Consider the following 19605-nt stretch of genomic DNA (forward strand, 5'->3'; position numbering starts at 1 on the left):
TTTTGACTTGAACTGCTCGAGGTCTCTTTCTGCATTAGCTCAGCAGAGAAACATTTCCGAGGCTCTGCTTGGTTACGTATTAGCTCCTCGGTCATCTGCCTAGCGGGCTGGTCCTACCCAGGCTGACTGCTCTCCCTTGGCTGCGTACACAGTCGGGACGTGCAGCAAAACGCCGATGACACCAGCGACGAGCACAGCCGATCTCAGCGCTGCTCTCAAGAGAGGAGGTTTTCCCAGCATCCGTCTGAGACAGATGCTGCTGCTCAGAGCAAGTCCCAACAGCTCTGCTGAAAGCGATGTTGCTGTTGGGAACGCCGGATTTTGGCAAGAAGAGAGGCTGAGAAAGGGAGCGAGGTGCAGGCTGCTTTCATTCAGGGTGCGGAGGAGCTAGAGAAGCTGCCCGAACAGTTTGTACGCAGAGTCCAGGTCTCCTAACATCTCTCTGCTCCACGGTAAGGTGTTTCCCAACATTTGTAAACTCCCAAATAAGCAAGGGGGCAGAAGGATGCTGGCACTGGGGTGAACTGGGGCACCTTTATTCTTTGTAGGGTGTGAAGAAGCCCATGAAAAGTTCAAAGAGGCGAGGGAGGCCCCAAGGTGGAGGTGGGGAAGGGTGGAAGAAAAGGGAAAGGGAAGAGATTTCCCTGCCAGAGGCTGTGGGTTACAAAGAGGAGGACCATGCAACGGCTGTTATCTGGTAGAGCAAACGTCCCGGCTTCCCCACGCTGCCTGGTTTCTGCCGGGAACATTGTGGAGCCAGCATCCCACCCGTGACCCTTCCACCTCCTCGCTGTGATGATTGCCAGCTTTGCCACACCAGAGCGGCGAGTCCCCGTGCCCCAGGGCTTCCTGCTAAACGCAGGACTGGAGTTGTAGGGTGACCCTTTTGCCAGCCAGCCCCCCTCAGGGAAACCAGTTTCCCTTGCAAAGAGAGGGCTGAGGTTAACTTCCCAGAGAGCCCAGGAAAAGCGCTGTTCTTCAGCTTTTTCATTATGAGGACATGCACTGTTTCAGTCCTCTAATCTGTTTGCCAATCTGGAATATGAAAGCTCATCACACTCTGAAAACCAGCTCTATCAGCATTTTGATGGAGCTCGTTTTTGCACAGCGGAGTGGAAATGTTGCATCTGAGCTCCTTGAACTTTAGGCTACGCTGCCTGGTACAGGTTGCTACCTTTGTGGCAGACTCCGCATCCCTCAAAGCTGCTGCCTTCATAACCTGCCAGGCAAAATCTTACTCCTAGTGAAGGTCGTAGCCAAATTTCCTTCATCTGTGATGGGGAAGCCTTTTGCCAACAGCTCCTTCACACTAGCTGAAGTAGGTTAACATTGCACCATGGAAGTCAAAATGCTTTTACTGATTTATACCAGCTGAGCATCTGTCCTAAGCATATTCAAGTAAGAACTGAAGAGAAGAAATAAATCTTTGGAGCTGGGTTCCCAGGTTGCCTGATGTTATGGTTCTACCGTGCCAACCAAAGTCCTACTGAAGCCATGGTGGCACTGGCTTAGGTTTTATATGCGGCATCACGCCTGAAAGAGTTGGAAGAAAACGGAGGGGAAAACGCACCAGGCAACAGGACAATCTCTGCCATGCTGCTAAGCGACCAAGCTTCGACGATGGCCGGGTTAAACGCCACTGCCTCTGGTGCATGAAGACGTTGTTAATATTAACGAGGTTGTGCAACGGCGCCTGCCCCCGGGGGTATGCGGTAGATCGTTAGGGGACTTTCATTTGTGTTCTGGCAGAGAACAGGATGATTGCTGGGAGGGAGGGAGCTGCAGCCAGAGCAGGGCTGGTTCCTCAGCCAGGGCTTGCCCAAAGGTTTAGCTCTTACGCCTCCTGCTTTATTCCAAAGGGAATTCCAAAGAGTTCCTGCTCTGCTTTGCCTGCCCATGGCAGGAAGGATTTATGCCAGAAGGAGCACCAAAGTCAGCCGGCGGCTGGCAACTCTGCCCAGGGCGATTGGTGCTGTTGCTCGTTCTCATTTCCACTTTCAGACCGTCTCTGACTGTGCGGAGCTTGGCCCAGCTGCAGTGCTGGGCACCGAATAATTTCTGTGCCACGTGTCCGCCTCAGACTTTGTCTTTTCTAGAAAAATCTCCATCCAGCCATTCCTAGGCCAAAATCCTCTGCCTTGCCCCAGTTTATAAAATTATATATTCCCCTAGCAATTCTTGGATCCTGGGCAAGCACTTGACTCCAGACAGCAGCAGAGAGGTGGGATGCGGGATCTCCCTTCCGTGGGCCACCCTGTGGGATAACCCTCCTTCTAGGAGCAGTTAATTCACGCGACAAAACCTCCCACCGCAAATTCAGCCCAGCCCTGATGTGCTGGATTTATGCTCTGCGTGAATCCCGTCCCTATCCATCAGGAACGTACGCATGTGTTTACATGTACGATGCTCCTCCAGGTTTGCCTACGAGAGCACGACTCGATATTATGCAATCTGTACAGCTTCGGAGGCCCGCGGCTATTTACCTCTGCCAAACGGGAACGGTCCCATTTCCTTCCCGGGTCGCTGCAGCAGCAGGGAGCTGATAACCCCAGGATAGAGGCTTTCCCTGGAGGTTTCCGTTTCACGGTGGCGGGTAAACAGAGCACAGCGTAGCAGCCCGCTGCCCGGACCGCGCTCACCCTGGGCCGCCAGCCAGGGCTCCAGGGTCCCGGCGCTGCGAGGGAAACCTCCTGCCCAAAGCGGGACGACTGCGTGCCGTTACCCTGCAGATTTACACAGTTTGCAGCCAGGGCTATATTTGGGCCTCTACGTACATACATGCATACACGCACACACACACAGAGTTTACTTTATCTGATGCAATGACTTGGGTTGTTAGACATTACAGTGCTGCAAATGGTATATCACCTGCAATAATAACGATAACCTTTTCTGGATAGATTTACTGGCTATACAAGCCGGGTAAACAGGATTTCAAAACTCAGGGTTGCGAACCTGTCATTACTTTGGGTCAAAGCTCTGATCCTGAACATGTTTTTTTAAACTGAGGAAGGGTCTTGTTGATGGGGTGTTTTTAGATATGCAACAGAAAAGACGAAAAATGAACCAAAGCCTAAAGCAAACCCATGGTTAAGGTCAATGTCCCCCTGATCCACAGCCGCTCCCGAAGGCTTGCAGCGCTTTCATGCCGCGTCTCCCTGCAGTAAGGGGACAGCTACAGCTGATCTGCAGGGCAGGCCCTTTTTTTTTAGGCTAGCAGCAGCCCCGAATCTAGGCTTTCTCCTGTCCTGCTGTATTTAGGCAAGGAAAGAAGAGAGGAAAGGGTAAGAAAGAAGAGCAAGTTCGGCGGAGCGTTGAAAAGCGCTGGGAAGGGCGTGTGCAGCGGCGGGGGGGGAGGCGCGTTGCTGCGGGACACAGCGCGCACCTAGCAACGCCCGGCGCCGCCAGCAACACCCGGCGCCGCCGCGCTGCGCCGCGCCGCTCCGCGTCCTCAAAGCCCTGCTCGGGCTGCGCAGCAGCGCCGTCCCCACCCGACAGCATGGTAAGCAACCTTCCAGCAAAGAGCATTTTTTTTAAAAAAAAAAAAGCGAGGCATTTTCTAAAAAGCTGCTTAAAGGCAGCGGGTAGGTGCGGCGGCCGGAAGATTAGCATGTGGGGGGCAGCTGCGAACACAGAACTGAACTGACTCAAAAAAACCACGACGCTTGCTCTCGTTTGAACTGTATTTCACAGTGTCCGCAGTTTGCACGTTCCCTGGCAGAATTCCTCCTTACGCAGCCTAAGAACAATACCGAGAACAATCAGAGATTTAAAACTATATAGTTTAAATACGGTTACATAATTATGGTTTAGGACACAGCTAGGAAAATGAGCAAATAATGAGGAAATAATCTAGATTTAGATCAGAGCAAGGTAACATGAAGGGTAGCAGAGTGTTGTGGTATTAAAAATGTATCTAGTGTTTAGCATGTGTTGTTCAAAAACAGGATAATTCTTTTCCCCTGGAATATGCACATTCAGGATTTTGAGTGAAGGGGTTTACAAATTCCTTCAGAACAGGTTATTTTAAACAGTTGAAATGTGACAGTTTTAGAAAAGTTGCCATTAGCAAAAGTAGAAGCAGTATCGTTAGCATTCATTGACTTCTAGTTATTCTTCTGGTTATAATACACCAATAAACTGGCTGAGTTTTTTGGGGGTTTTTTTGGTTTTTATTTTTTGTTTTTTTTTTCAGAATTTGGCAAAAGCAATAGATAGCAGTTCAACACAGGGAGATCTCTACTATACAATACAGCTGTTTCCATCCCAGCAAGAATGTATATGTGCATGTGCAAACTATTGACCCATTTATGCACCAACCGCATGCCAAAATTTTAAACGTGGGGCTTCAAAAATCCCTTTTTGGCAGGGAGGGAGTTATATGGATGCTCTGTGTCTCTTTTTGTTGCATGGATATACATGCAGGCATGGCTCACAGGCCAGCAGATTTGATATTAGTCACTTTATTATGCTACTAACTGCATATTTAGAAACCTCAATAATTTCCATAGGTGCTGAATATGCAGGGGTCGGTACAAACTTTAGACATATCTGCAGGCAGATAAGGCTATAAGACTGGATATCAGCAGGGATGGCTCAAAGGTATTTTAATTTGCAGACAAAACAAGAACATACTTAACTTAAGGGGAGTATGGGTGTTTCTATTCATTTGAAGAAAAAGTTAGAAGAAGGAAAAAAGAAGAAGGAAAGGGAGAAGGATTTTTTGTTGTTTTTTTTCGCCTAGGATGTGCTCTGACAAGTTCTCTGATGCTAGAGATGTGTGCAGGCTGGTGGGGGCTCTGGCAGAGCTGGGGTCAGCTTGCCATAATGCATCCTTTTTGCCTTCCAGCCCTTTTTTGCAGACATTTACCACCTGCTGCATCCGCCTGGGACCCCGGCAATGCCGGGCTGTGGCACCCCGCAGCTCTCTGCCCCCGACAGGGCTGCGTTGGCCGGTCTGGTGGGAATCCCCCCCTTCCAGTTCCAGCCCCGGCGGGCCAGCGTGGACTGGCGGCGGTTCAGCGCCATCGACGTGGAGCGCGTGGCCCGGGAGCTGGACGTGGCCACGCTCCAGGAGCACATTGCCAGCGTCACCTTCTGCAACCTGGACTCGGAGCGGTGCCCGTCCTGCCAGCAGCCCGTTGACCCCGTCCTGCTGAAGGTGCTCAAGATGGCCCAGCTGAGCATCGAGTACCTGCTGCACTGCCAGGAGAGCCTGAGCGCCGCGCTGGCCCTGCAGGCTGGGCGCCTCCAGGCTGCCCTCGACGAGCTGGCCTGTGCGAAGCAGGAGGTGGCGAGGCAGGAGGAGGAGCTCAGGGGGGTGAAGGAGGAGAGCAGGAGGCGCAAGAAGCTGATCGCCACCCAACAGCTCCTCTTGCAAGCTGGGGCTAACAGCTACCACAAGGTGCGTGGCAGAAAGGCGATGGTGGGCCCCCTCGGGTCTTGTAAAGCCACTGTAAAACACATCCTGAGGCTTTTCGCTGCATCCGTAACCCGCTGGCATCTTGGGACTCTCAGAGGGTTGCCAGGATCAGAGAGGGGTTTCATGGCTCAGCCTGAGTGTATGGTCCAGTAAGGGCCACAAAACTACAGCTAGTCCAGCATAAAGTCAGTCCGGTACCAAAGCCGTTACTGGGAAAGGTCAGTAATGCATGCTGGTGGCTGCCTACACCAATGCACGGCAAGACCCCACCTCTCCTGCCCAGCAACGTTGCAGGTAACTCGGGGTTTGCTTCCCCCAAAACCTGCAACCAGCTGAGCACCAGCTCCTGCTCAAAGGAGGAGGCTTTTCGCAAGGCACCTTAAGCCCAGGAAAACACCGGCCAGCTCTGCTGCTTTCCCTGTCCCAGTTCATCACATCTGCTCTGGGTTTGCTCTGTGGCAGCTTCATGGAGATTGCAAAGTCCTTGTTAGCCCAGAGGGAAGTTTCCTTTTTTGGGAGGTGCCGAGTCAACTGCAGGTAGTCAGAGCAGCCCAGACCACTGGGAAGGAGGGTGCAGGGGGAAATCTTACAACATCCATGGGTCGTGGGAGATGTCTTGTGGCAGGGAGACTTCAAACACCTTATAGCCCTATGAAAGATTTCCAGAAGCTCCTGGATTTGGTGGTCCTTTGGCTTCACACAGGAGACTCCTAACAGCCTTCATCTAATATACCTCTAGTGCATTAGGCAAGTCTCTTAAGATCTCCCCTTTTGCTTTAAACTAGCAGAATAATCTCCTTTCCCTTAGGTCAGGGACAAGGGAAGCGCTTCTCTCCGCGGATGCAGGTCTCTCACTGGCTTGTTTTCCCTCCGCAGTGCCAGCTCTGCGATAAAGCCTTCGTGAACTACTCCTTCCTCCAAGCCCACATTCAGCGCAGACACACTGAAGCCAGTGAGGCTGGTGAGCATGGGCAGAATTTCTCCCTTCACTTCGTTAATGGGAGGGATGTGGATGCTGGAAAATAGAGAGTGACTGTGGGGGCTTAAAGACAGCTTCTCACGCCGTGCCTTTCCCGTTTCTGTATTTCCGTGAACGTTCAGTGAATGATTTCTGCTCGCCGCCCTTCCCTCCTCCCTCGAGCGTGGGCAGGCAGAAACAGGGACTGCACGCCCATTTGCAGCCCGTCCCTGCTGCTTGTTTTCCCTAAGGGATCATCTTCACCCAAAGGGCCAGCGGGATCGTGTGGGCCAAGCCTCAGCGGGGAGCTTGGGAGGGTTTTTTTTCCCAGCTCTGCAGCTGCCTGCTTGAGCGGGAGGGGGGGATTCGCCTTCCCTCTGCCCCCTCGCTAGCAAGGCGTCGATGCTCCTTTACAAAATGCTTTGACGCCTGCGGGTGTGAAGCGCCGTGTGAAAGCCACGCAAGCTTGTCACAGCTTCGCCCTTCCTGGGTGCTCGAACTTGGCAGACAGCGGCTCGGCTGCTGGCTGGCAGGTTGAAACCGCAGCCCGGGGCCGGTGCTGTGTCGCTGTGCGCCAAAGCGGGACGTTGCTCTCCCCTGCTCGCCCCTCAGAGCAAAATCACGGCGGTGGGACCCTGCAAATCACGCCCTTTTCACCGTGCCCCTGCTTCCCCGCGCTTTGCAGAGAGGCAGCGGAAGAAGCAGGTGGAGCAAATGGAGGATGAGATTCAGGAGCTGAAAGTGAAACTGAGGGAGACGCAGCAGCGGCTGGAAGCGGAGAGAGACATGGGGAAGCTGCGCCAGGAGCACGTACGGGCGCACGGGCGTCGCTGGCTGTTCGGAAAAGAAGAGGGGAGGAGGGGGCAGAAGAGACAGAACGCGGGGCAATTTTAAAGCACAAATGAAAAATGCAGGGAAAAAAATGTTTTATAGTGGGAATCATGCTTATTTCTGTGGAAAAATTGCCCAGAAAATTCCTGTGGGAAATGTTATGTGGAAAGAAGCACTGTTGCACACATGTGAGTGTGCCTGCCCCGGGAGACTGTACTGCCTTAACCTTTCCTTAGTGTGCTGGCAGGGCCTAAGTTCTGAGCAGTGACTGGTGTAATGAGGTTGTCAGTGCTCATATCACTGAAGCCAGAGCAGAAGCCCCAAACCCTGTCCCAGACTTGGTGCTTCTGCTTTGCAGCCAGGACACGTCCAGCTCTGATTTTCCATTCCCTTTAGGAAACAGAGAGAGCTCGCTGGAGAGAGGAGGAGGGCAGGAGAGATTTTGAAAGGTGGAAAGAGGAGGAGAGGACAAAGCTCCGCCAAGAGCTGGACAGCTTGAGGCAGCTGTTCCTTGACGAATTCAAGGACATCGCCAGCAGGAGCAGTGCCATGGAAGGGGTGAGCGAGCACACCGGGGTGCGATCTTGCGGCAGAGGCAGAGGCTTAGTTCTCCTCCGGGCAGGTGACTCGGCCTCACACATGCCTTGTTGAAGGGTGCAGAGCATGGGGGACATGCGAGCTTGCTGCCCTGCCTGGTCTGCACAGGCTCTCACTTCAGCTTCTCAGTTTCGCAGCCTAAAAAAGCCTCCTTTCCATGCTCCTGGTGCATCCCCGGACTTGGGGAAGGAGGCAGCGGCTGTCCAAGGTGGGACCAGCAGGAGGAGCAGCACTCATGCTGCTTCCCCTCCACAGCACCAACAGCTCCTTCCTCTCCCCCCCTACAGAAACTGCAGGAGCTCCAGGCCAGAAGCGTGGCAGTGTCCAACCTGGGGACCCTGCAGGACGATGACTGCGAGGAGAAGCGGCAGGGGGCAGCGACCCGGGCAGAGCTACAGGACATGCGGGAGAGGATGGATGTACAGGTGAGGAGTGTGTTGTGGGTGTCTTCATTATGTCTGTCGTGCAGGTGCATTTTGATGGTGATGAACCCACGTTCATGCACCTCTGTGCACATCTGCTGGCACGTGCATCAGCAGAGGTCTCGGCTTGGGTTTAGCTAGCAGCTAGGGACCAGCAATGAGCTCCTGCTGAATGACAGCACCTGACTGTCTGAGTCCAGAAATGGGACCTGAAGGATGCAGAGGGCATGACCTGGTCCCAGGTGAACCTGCTTGCTGCAGGGAAATCCATCTCTACAGAAGGTCGCTGTGTGGAAAAGCATTTCAAGTATCAGAGGAAAAAGAGACATTTCCTTCCCTGCATATTAGTTATCTTATCTCTATAAGGGCTGAAGCAGCAGGGGTTTCAACACATTTGGTGCCTCTGAACACTGAGAGGGCTGGGAAAAGCCTGTGCCATCTCTGAGGCTCCTCAGCACTGCTGTTACGGTGCGAGAAGGTCCTCCAGGACCTGAAGGAAAGCTAGGTTTCCCAAAGCATGAACATATTTGGGTGCCCCCACTAGTGAGAAGCCCACAGCCTGTGGACTGAGGAGGGAAACAGCTTTGTGTTTAATTTGGCAGAGGGAAGAGTGGAAGCAGAAGCTGAAGGACCTGCGGAGGGAGCACCTGGCTCAGGAGGCCCAGGTAAGTGCCACGGTCTTCCTTGTGAGCTCCTGGGCACCTCACTCAGAAAAGGCTTGGACACTTCCCTCAGGCTTTTTCTCCATCTTAGCTTCAGACCCCAGAGATAGTAGGTCTCCTCAGAGAAAGAGGACCTGTGTCCAATTGCAGCTGATGGGAAGACACAAGCTTGCCGACACAAGGTTGGCTGTACATTTTCTGCAAGGTCAGAGCTGCCCTTGGGAGGACATGTCCCTGGGGCAGCTGGCTGCCCCCCAGTAACAGCAGTTGTGGGTCAGGCTCTGCTCAGACTTACACTAAGTTGTGATCCAGAGGGAAAAGAGACCACTAGGAGTCTGCCAGCAGGCCTCAGGTTGCTTTAGCAATTCAATAATGAACAAAAATCTAAAGAGTTTCCCCAGTTGGTAAAGAGAAGAGATGATTCTGAACCCAATTTTAGCATGTTAAACTCTTCTCGTTTCCTTTTTGTCCCTCTCAGCTGAAGAGTGAGAATGAGAAGCTCCGTGCCACCCTGTCCCAGGACCAGCGGGCAGCTACAGACCACTTCCGTCAGGAGATGGACAAGCTCAGCTCCCAGCTTAGAGACCAGACTGAGGTCATTAAGTCGCAGGAGAAAACGGTACATGGCACCTTCGCTCCACCCCTGGCTGCAGCGTGCGGTGTCCTCTGCGTGTAGGACCCGGGTGTTACCTTCATGTAAGCTGCTCGCATCCATCTGGGAACATAACTCAGAGAAATGAAAGGTGACCGAAAGACGGAGAGATCGTGTTAGGAAATGGTGGGTAGTTGTGGATACTGCCGGGCTTGGAATGGGCACCGACATGGTGATACCAGGATGCTCGATCCATCCGTCCGGGCAGTCTCCTCTTAGCTGGGGAAGGCACCCAGTCCGCCTGACCCTAAAAGCAGGTTCAACGTGTGTGGTATGGTCAGAAAAAACAGGTTGGATGTATTTTCCTGATTTAGGCGGCAGTGATCAAGTGCCGGGCTGCCCAGCAGGGACCCCCAGACAGTGCCTGAATTGTACACCTTATTATCCCTCTTCCCATTTCTTGACCCTCCTTTTTGCCACCCTTGTGCCTCCCTTTCGTTGTCTCAGTCTCGTGCCAGATAAAGAATGCTTATGCGGCTTTCTTTACAGCTTGGAAGTGCTCAGGCTAAAATACGGCAAGTGAAATAAAAAAAAAATGCAGGCCTTGATTCATCAGAGTACTTAAGCAGAACTCGTTTCTTTAACTCTAAGCAGGCTTAAAATTCTTGCTTAGTTAAGCCTATGCCTAATTTCAAGCTCATTGTCTAATGCTTTGCTACGCTGGGGTCTTTTTCCCACTCATTAAGCACAAAGCATTACTTGAATATTGGCCAACACGAACTGTGCCCCCAAGGGGCTAGATCACCACTGCAACACTTCGTGCTGTGATTTGGAGCATCTTTTACTCTTTTCCCGACCTGTGACTAACACGAGGGTGTAACAGGATGGCATCCACGGTGCTAGTATTCGCATTATGGAAAAGGAAGAACCTAGGCTCACCCCTTAGAGGTACAGTCTGGTTGCAGGAAAAAGCATTTAGCGGGTGTATTTGCCCAGTTTAGGCCCCTGCTCTCACATACACCCCCATGCCATGGCTGTTGATGGGCTCGTCTTTGACTCAGCTTGACCAGGAGGACAGAGCTGAAGTTGGTCTTTCTCACCAGTAGTAGGCAGTCTGTCTAGGAACGAGCTATATTGTGCTCTTAGCAAAAAATACCTTTCATCCAGGCGCTTTGGCTTGCCATAGAATTATTTTTTGCTCGTTTTGTGGTGATTTTAATAGTAATATTCCCCTGAAAGAGGAAAAGTTACCCCAAATTATAGACAAAGAACTGATCTTTGAATGATGCCCAGCCTATTTCTTTACAGATCAAGCTGCTGTCTGCAAGCAAACCTGAAGGTAATGACTATGTATTTTAGGGTGAATCAGTCTGGGTCTGGATAAATTTTCCATAGTTGCCAATAGCCATTCAGAGCTCACTGTCTTCTTTCTGTCCCTCTACAATATCTTTGCTGGTTCAAGCAAGTAATTGAGGAAAACATGCCCTGTCCGCTGCAGGTAGCTGACTGTATGTCCGTTCACATGACACTGGAGCAGACATCTTCCAGACCCTTTAATATCAGCTGCAACAGCACAGACCGCAGAATTGGCTCGCTGGTGGAAAACTAACTCTCTTGGGTGCCTTTTGCATTGTAGACATACCCCAAAGGAGTTAGATTTCAATCAGGAGCTCACAACAAATGAATGACCTCTTCCTTCCCTTGCCTCCTCCTCCAAAATGATGCCAGTAGTTATTTGCATGAAAATAGGGAGTCAAGATACTCTGTGGTTTCTTCATTTATCTGGGTTTTCTCTGATCAAGAGCCAGGGTAAGAAAACAGGGACTGCTCATCTCCCTGATGTCTGCAGCACAGCAGCAAACCCGGATGTTTGCTGCTGCTGTCCAGCTACTTTTCAGAAAAAAAAAAAAAAGGCCTTGAAACAGAGACACTTACAGCAAATACCCAACAGGTATAGCGTTCACTCCCGACCGAAGGGGTGGCAGAGGGCTGCTTGCGAGCACCACTGGGTTTCCCTCAGGGATGCTCTCCAAGGGCTTGTAACCAGGTCCGAGCCAGTGCTGGATCCCCAAGATACAGATGTGTCTGCTCTTTGCTTACGTGAGGAACAAGCTAGAGACCTGAGCCTGCTCCCACACCGGGGCCTCGGCTCCTCTCTCAACCCTCACGGCTCCTTTCTGTCTGCGCAGTGACCCGGGAAGCACCCAAAGTGGCGTTTGCAGAAGAGTCATCAGAAGAAGGTGGGTACTGGTGGGATCCCTGTCCTCAAAGGGGTCAAGGGACCCATCAGCCTCCTCCCTGGCGGGCTGGGGCGCATCGCTGCGCTGGTGCCAGCACTCACCTCCCAGGCCTCGTTTTACTCCAGATACAGAGAATGCCCTGCGTGGGAAGCAGAGGCTCCTGAAAGCTCTGCGGAGAAACCCCCACCTCCTGGAGCAGTTTCGCCCCATCCTGGAGGAGACGCTGGCGGAAAAGCTGGAGAGCATGGGCGTGAAGAGGGTAAGCCTGCCTTTGCAGTGTATCCCTTCAACGCCAGTCCCGAGCCGGTGCATGGAGATAAAGACTGCTCTGAACTTTTTCTTTCCTTTGAGCAACTAAAGCACCAATAGGCAGTAAAACAATCCCTGTCTGGAGCAGTTACACCCCAAGCAGGCAAATGGCAAGATGGAGCCAGAACCGCTCAGCAGCACGGGCAATAAAACGTGGTGCTCCTGTCTCTGTTCAGGGAGTGTGACTGTATCACCACCTTGCCCCCTGCTCAAGCTGTTATAACTCTCTCTCTAGCAAGTCGTCCTCACAAGCAGCCATTCATATACTAAATAAACCAGGCCTTGCTGTCTTCCAGGAAAATGCCTTGTAAAAGGAGGGTCTGTAAGGGCGCAGCAGTCTGTATCATGGGGATTTCAAGGGGACTTTTACTGTCCAAGCCCTTTTCATGCCAAGTCTATTAAATAGTGTGTCCTGCAAGTCTCCCTGAGCTCCTAGCGATGCAACACTACCACCTAGCACCTCGCAGAGCTGGTGCAAAAGCAGCGAGCGTGCATGGCCGCACCTCTGCTGGAGACCTACGTGTCTACCCCTTGCTCCTTTGAACAATGTTCCTGAGCAAGGCAGCAGTTGTGTTTTGTCCGCTGGGATTTGCAGGTCCTGAAGGCACAAAGAGAAAGGAGTGAATTAATGACTCCTCGTGTGATTGTTTCCTGGAGGTGCTTTTAAGGAGTGAAAGCCTCTGACAGGAGACCAGAGTGCAACTGAGCACTCCTAGGTTCATTTTACACAGGCTGTGGCCCTGGCTTTCCCCCCGCTTTCCCCGGCATGTTATTAGGGAAGGTTGAGGTGGGCATTTGTGAGAGTCAGGAGCATCTGAGGTGTCTTAAAACAGGTCCAGAGGCATACAACCCCCCTTCGCTTCTCATCATTTCACATCTCTGTTACCCCAGGACATTCATGGTTGCAAAACCTGCTGGAGCTATAAATACCTCCCAAGTGAACATGCTTGCACTTATTCTGTAGGCTAGAAATTGCCTGAAATAGCTGGATTTACTGCTCAGTGGTCATTTACCAAAGCAGATGAGGGCTTTGTAAGCAGGGGACCTAAGCCTCTTAGTGGCCTGCTTGCATGGGGTAAGAGCATCCGTACTAAGGACAGGGCGGGCATCGGGCCTGTTGCAACCCTTCTCGACTCAAGTGGGGTTCAGTGGGCTTGGAGTTTGCAGGAAGCTCGCACAACAGGAAAAGTGCTGGTGAGGGCATGTTTCGCTGTATAGCGCTGCGGGAGAACAATGTCAAGCCCCTCAGCTACCCTCTGCTTTAGGTTGCCAAGGGGATCTCGACTCAGACCTATGAGAACCTCCAAACTCTGGTCAGGATTCAGCAGCAGCAGAAGGCTGAGAGATTTCCGGAGTTCCTCCGCTTGAGGGACAAGTTAATCCGAGCAGTCAAGTGGAAAGTCAGGCAACGCGAGAAGCCCAACGGTACCTTCCCTCAACAGCTTTCTGTCATCCCAGGTGACCTCCTGTCCTCTCTAGAAGTGTAGAGTGGGGCTGCAGGTCCCCACCTACCCATGGCCATAGGATGCCATTCACTCACCGAGTGGGGCAGTGAGACGGAGAAAGGGCAGGAAAGGGCATTTAGGGTGATATAAGTCTTTGCAACTGCTCTTTCCATTACTGACCCTGCCTGGGCTGGCCTTTCATGCTCAAAAAATATCAGCTATCCCAAAGAAGACCCCAAAAAGATCCCTGGCCTTCTGCCCAGAAGCTCACGCTTAATGAGAGTCATTTTGCCACTGGGAAACAGGGCTACAAAAAGCCGCAGAGTCCAACTGGTCGCACATGAACGGGATGCTTCACAAGGATTACCAGCAGAGTAAAATACAGGTTGAGTGGTGGGAAAGGCCTGCCTAATCTGCCGTTCCTCCCTTCCCACTGCGGCTGGTTGAATAGCCCGGGCAGGGAGTTTGTCTGTCTGCATGTCTCTGGGCAGAGTCACAGCCTGTTGGGCTGCAAGGGCAGGGGATGGTGCATCTCTGCCTGCGGGGCCCCCAGGACATGCTGAGCCTGGGGATCCCCTTCAGTGGTGTTCTGCAAATCGCTTTTTCCCCCTTTTTCTACCCAGTGTTGCTTCCCCAGGCCGAGCGGGCAGCACGGCTCCCCCAGGAGCTGCATGCACAAGACCGCCTGGCAGTAGGTAGCGATTTTCTTTGCTCTTAATACTGCTTTCCAGTTCAAAGCCCAAAGAGGCCCTGGCCACTTCATCAGTCACTGCAATCGTCGCAGCCCACGGTGAAGGTAGCTGCATTACAGCCTGGAGCCTCAGCAGCCCCCCGGCCAGCTCCTCGGAGCAGAGTCCGCACCACCCACAGCCCTCCGGGGACCCACCCGGGGACCACCCAGACCCTCAAGGCCAGCAACCCCACCAGTCCTCGCCTGGGACCCGTCCCACAGCAGAGGTAAGTCCCGTTGCCTCCTTTCGGTCTACATGCAGGTGGTCAGAGCCCAGGAACCTTGGTCACAAGCCTGGCCCCAGCTCCGCTAGGTGCTGTACAAACACAAACATCCTCGGGAACTGCTGACTGATGGGTGATGTGACACCCCAGAAGGGTTTGTTTGGAAAAGGACTTTCCGTGCCCCTTTGGGCTGACTCAAGCCACCCAGTAAAGTCAGACCTTAGGTTCTGTATCCTACCCTGTGGTGCTGGAGACAAACATGGGGCATTTAACGCTTGTGTTAGGCCCTTTCTTCCCTTCCCATCATGTCTTTGAGGGGATGAGGAAACTCTCTTGGGTTTTTGGAGCAAGAGTAGTAAGGATGCAAAAGAAAAGCTTGCAGAAACTGTGCAGACAACATACATGGCCGAGAACGGATGAGGAAAAAGAATTACTTGTTTGCTCCAGGAGGAAAGAGGAAGCCAGATCTAGGGTTTAAAGTCAACCCAAGCAAGATCCAAACACAAGGCAGGTATGTGAGCTTGGGCTTGAGTACCTGTCAGAGAGGCCGGAAGGAAAGGGCTTGCAATAGGCAGGTGTGACTGACTGGTCCGTGGCAGCGGGAAGCAGGGTGCATCTCCATGCAATGCCCTGCTCGAGGACAGATCATTACAGCCCCCAGACTGTTGCAGCACTTCCATGTAGCTGCTGCAGAAGCAGGTAGAGGGGGATACCAGAGGCAACAGGCCCAGTTTTCCCCCAGTGCTGTGGATCTGGCCATGAGGACTTGTCTCCTGCTGCGTGCAATGTCCAAGAGCTGGGTGTCCTGCCTGCCTTCAGTTGTCTGAGCCCTCCAGCCCCAGCTGTGTGGGATACGGCCCTGACTGACCCGTCTTTCTCTGTGCGCCCCACTGCAGCCCACGTCCCCGCTCAAAAGCGTCGCTGGGATGGCAGCAGGCCAGCCTGTCCCCCACGAAGCTGAGACCTCCCACGAGCATGCAGCAAGAGCAGGTGCTCTCGAAAATGATGCCCGACAATGACACCAAATCTGACTGGTCTGCCCTGGATTCGCCAGAGGAAACGGCTGGCCCAGGTATTGCCGGCTGTTGTAGCGACCGCTGTAGGTCAAGCTGAATAACCGCCCATTAATTCGAATGGCACCTCCAGCCATGGCTGCAGTCAGCGTGGTGGCTGCGGGCAGGTGGTCACAGTGTGCTCCTCGCTCTGGGTCCTGCACACCTGGGCCCATGATGGGTGGCTGTGTTTTAACCTCAGGACAACACCGCAGGGACAGGCCTGGGTGGCTCCATTGGTGCCACCATGTCACTTTATTGCTGGGACTGAAGAGGGAGAAGTCTTAATCCTCTGCCCCCTTGCTAGGACAGGTGAACGGGCACTGGTAGCTTTATCCTTTGGCAGCTCCTGGCCCTGCCTGGAGGCCTGCGGTGACATCCCTTCCCACCAGCGATGGTGGGGAGCAGTCGAGCTGTGCTGGGCAGGACTCGCTGTGTGATTGCCTGGCTCCAGGGCTCCCATTTTAACCTGCTCTGCTCCATGCAGGGACAACCGTGTCTGCGATGGTGAAGGTCTTGGAGAGACGCCTGGACACGACAGCACGGAAACCGGCTGGGGGTGTGAAACTCTTCCCCGAGAGGAGCTCTGGGTCGCCCAAAGCTAGCCAGCCTGCCAAGAAACTCCAGGTACTGCCCCAAACAGCAAAGAGAGAGAGGGCGAAAGCCTGAGGAACGCTGTAGTAAAATGCATGTCTTCATGGCCATCCCATTTCCCAATGAGCCTTGAAGATTTGGATTTACACACAGTGATTTTTTTTAACACAGTTTCAGAAAAAAAGCATGTTTTGCCCCCTTCTTAGCACAGTGTCATAGGACACAGTCTGTGCAGCAAGGAGTTCAGGCAGTTTACAGTGATGGAGACTTGGCCTTTGGCCCCTTTCTCCAGTTACAGACGTGTCCTTCCCCTAACATTTGTCCAGTCACCCTCTTTGGAAAAATCAGTATTCATGCAATTGGGAGAACAACAATAAATGCTAGAGAATCAAATTGAGAAAAGGTCTCTGGAACAAATCCAGAGATAATTGGAGTGATGCAATGGCAAAATTATTAAATTACTAAACTGGGACTTAAATGTAACCTCAATTTATGGGGGAGAGTTGATGTAATTAAAGTACTGGCAGTGCTGGAATCAAATTGCTTTTTAGGGAGGGGGAAAAAAAAAGGACTTTGCCCAAGAAAGGCCCAGCACAAAAACAAGTTTTTTTCATTGCAGTGAGAATGAAATTCTGGGCCTTCATCTAGGGAAGTTTAAAAAAAAAAAAAAAAGTGTGACATTTATGGTACGATTTGCAATTCGGAGAAAAACAGAGAATGGGTCTGACCAGTGTAAAAATTATGTAAAAATCAGAGCAAAGAGTGCTAAGCTTGGTGCATCTGGATGTCACCCAGATGCATCATGGGATAAATTAGGAAATAGCCCCAGAAAAGCAATCAAGCAACTCACCCTTTCCGGCGGCCTTCCTCGGGCCCCTGCGCCCAAAGCCTGCCAGCCCCACGTGGCCTCTGACCTGCAGAAAACAGCGAAAAACGCAGCAGAAATTCTGATCGCTTTTGAGCTGCTCGTACGGGGCTCCGGGTGCAAATGCCGCGCGTGGTCGGGCGCCGCCGCTCCCCTCACCGCGTCTCCCCCGCGCTCCCGTCCAGGTTGCGGGTGACAGCAGCGACCTGGACACCTCCTCCCTGGAGGACCTCGTGGCACCCCGCGAGCTGCCAGCAGGCCGTCGGCAGCCGCCGGCGAGGCTCGGCGGCGATCCGGCAGGCTCGCCCGGCACCAGCGCCTGGAGCTCGGGCAGCGCGGCGACCCGGTGCTGGTGATCCCCCCGGGCCAGGGCTGCCCCGTCTCCCTGGGCCCGGGCAGCCACGCCGCGAGGTGACAGACGGAGAAACGACAGTCCTCCCTGGGAACAAGCAGCCGCCAGCAGCCGCTTGATGGTGCCACGAGACCGGGAACAGGCAGCCGCCGCTCAGCTGCCTCCACGGGCTGCTGCCCGGGCTGGGGCAGTTCCTCTTTCCCGGCGCTGGGGCTTCCTCAAGCCGCACATAAGGTTTGCATCCTCCCTGGCCAGGTGCTGTTGTTCAAACCGAGGGGAACAAATGCTTTGTGGCCAGAAGGGCAGCGATTTCTACCTTCCCTTCGTGCATGTGTCTGCATGAGTTATAACACAGCCCAGAGCCCGTCCTAGGGTGCCACAAGCTTGGAGAGCGCAAGCAGCTCTCACTGCCCCTATTCTCCATGCTTTTCACAACCTGACCCTTGAGTGTGCCTATTTTATTTTTTAAGCAGTCCATCAAACAGAGTCCAATCCAAATACTGATTATTTGCCTATTTGATTATAGACATCGCATCAGTCAGGCTCTGCTTATAACACTTATCCATATAAATGAAGTGCATTTTCCTAAACCTCTCTGTATTTTTTATGTTTGTAGCTGTGCATGAGACAATCTTGATCCTTACAGAGGACAAAATTTTGTAGGTTTGAAAAATACAACAGGAAAAATTGCACTGACACTTCACAACTACTCTTCTGTTTTCCAACCCACTCTACTGCTGGTTAAAATTTCTACCATTTCATGTTTGTGGGGAATTTAATTCTATGGAGCAGAAAGGCCAGCCAGAGCTGAGCAGAACAGCGAAGTGAATTCATTTCATTTCATCAAATAGCAAAAGGGCTTTCCAGATAGGTGACTGCAAACATGCATAAACATATATATATTGTATATGCACACATCCCTGTATATGTATGCATTCACATGTGTGCTCTGTATATATAATTTGGCTCTGTACGCTGCATACCTTGAAACTTTGAAAGGGAATCTTTCCACTTTAGTCCTTTGATTTTAAATAAGAACTATGACTGTTTTGTATTATTCATTAAGTTTACAGTGCTATAGCCACACATGTTACTTTATGGTTTATTTAATGGATATTGTTCTTTTTGGTTAGTGTTGATCATAATGAATACTGATTTCAATAAATTAACTGAAACAGGATTGTGTCGCCAATGTCTTTTTTTAAATGTAGTTCACCCCCTTCAGGGTGCTGAAATTGGTATCTGGGAGAAAGAAATGAGCCTTGTACTGATATATGTAGTACAGGCGCTGGGTAGGAGCGAGCACTCGCCTCTTCCATGTGTAGGGGTGACAGGGAAACCAGCTGCTGCAGTCAGCTTCATGCACTCAACGGAGAGTCCAGACATGAGCGAAAAGTACCAGAAAGGTGATGAGAAACTTCTCCTGAGTCTGGGAAACTCCAAAAATGCCTGTCAGCCTTGTGCTAAGAGAAAGGTGAAATAAATGCCCTGCAGGGTTCAGGGCCTGGGTGAACTCTGTTGTTGCCCCGATTGCTGATTTTTGCCTCCGGACTCATCGCTGGTGTCATGGGAGGCAGCACGAGGGTAACCACAAGCCTCAGCTGCATCTTGCAGCCCGCACCCCTCGGCTGCATGCGTCCTCCACCAGCTGCTGTTAATCCACGAGCCCTCGGGGGGAGCTCAGGCTATGCTAATTGAGCATGTCTACAGGTTGCAGTGTCCTTCAGAGCAGACCAAATGATGATACAGGACCTTGGGAAGTGATACCCAGCTCCGCAAACAACGCATGGTGCCTCTTTAAAAGCGTGCCCACCTCACACCAGTGTGCTAGGCAGAAATAGCCGGTCTGATAGCCAGAGGGTTTCGCTGTTTTTCTCCCCAAAAGCTATAACTGGTCGGAGTCTTTGTGCTAAAGATGAACACCAGTGTCTGGTGGGTTTTAGGAGATTTAGAGGAGGGTTACTGCATATCAGAGATTGCCACAGGCTATTTTCTATTGCTAAGCTTCGACTGAATTTAATTTTATATGAGAAGAAAGTGATTAACTCTGATGAACATATAAATAGATGTACAGACAAGTCATTTTTGTTTCGGACTGGACATCTTGAGCCAGCGAACTGGGGAACTTGCTCCCCATCTGCTACAAGCTGCAGCTAGCTACACCTCAGAAAATGCACTGTGGGCACAGGAGAGCCATAAAGATTCAGTAAGGCCCCTTGGGCTATTACAGGTGACAGGCCCTGTCTCCAGACATCATGTCAGAGAGGAAAAGAGGTGGGGGAGAAGAGCCTCCATGTCTACCAGCTCCAT

The 19605-nt window shown here is 52.1% G+C and overlaps 1 protein-coding gene across 1 annotated transcript; it reads left to right on the forward strand.

Annotated features, from left to right (window-relative positions):
* Window positions 1-135: 135 nt before the first annotated feature.
* DZIP1L (DAZ interacting zinc finger protein 1 like) lies at window positions 136-18475 on the forward strand. Its single transcript, XM_067302066.1, has 16 exons — window positions 136-452; window positions 4850-5404; window positions 6299-6383; window positions 7066-7190; window positions 7608-7769; window positions 8096-8233; window positions 8833-8895; window positions 9371-9511; window positions 10793-10823; window positions 11674-11724; window positions 11850-11983; window positions 13299-13491; window positions 14210-14435; window positions 15329-15504; window positions 15972-16111; window positions 17129-18475. The coding sequence occupies exons 2-16, from the start codon at window positions 4901-4903 to the stop codon at window positions 17297-17299; spliced, it is 2340 nt and encodes a 779-aa protein (XP_067158167.1). The 5' UTR covers window positions 136-452; window positions 4850-4900; the 3' UTR covers window positions 17300-18475.
* The last annotated feature ends 1130 nt before the right edge of the window (window positions 18476-19605 follow it).

Source organism: Apteryx mantelli, chromosome 9, assembly GCF_036417845.1.
Source record: "Apteryx mantelli isolate bAptMan1 chromosome 9, bAptMan1.hap1, whole genome shotgun sequence".
Lineage (NCBI taxonomy): Eukaryota > Metazoa > Chordata > Aves > Apterygiformes > Apterygidae > Apteryx > Apteryx mantelli.

Excerpts from the sequence above, each read along its gene's own strand:
- DZIP1L (XM_067302066.1), top strand. The coding sequence starts at position 4,901 with ATGCCGGGCTGTGGCACCCCGCAGCTCTCTGCCCCCGACAGGGCTGCG. Across the intron at positions 8,896-9,370 it reads ACCTGGCTCAGGAGGCCCAG|CTGAAGAGTGAGAATGAGAA; the intron begins GTAAGTGCCACG and ends TGTCCCTCTCAG. Across the intron at positions 15,505-15,971 it reads AGAGGAAACGGCTGGCCCAG|GGACAACCGTGTCTGCGATG; the intron begins GTATTGCCGGCT and ends TGCTCCATGCAG.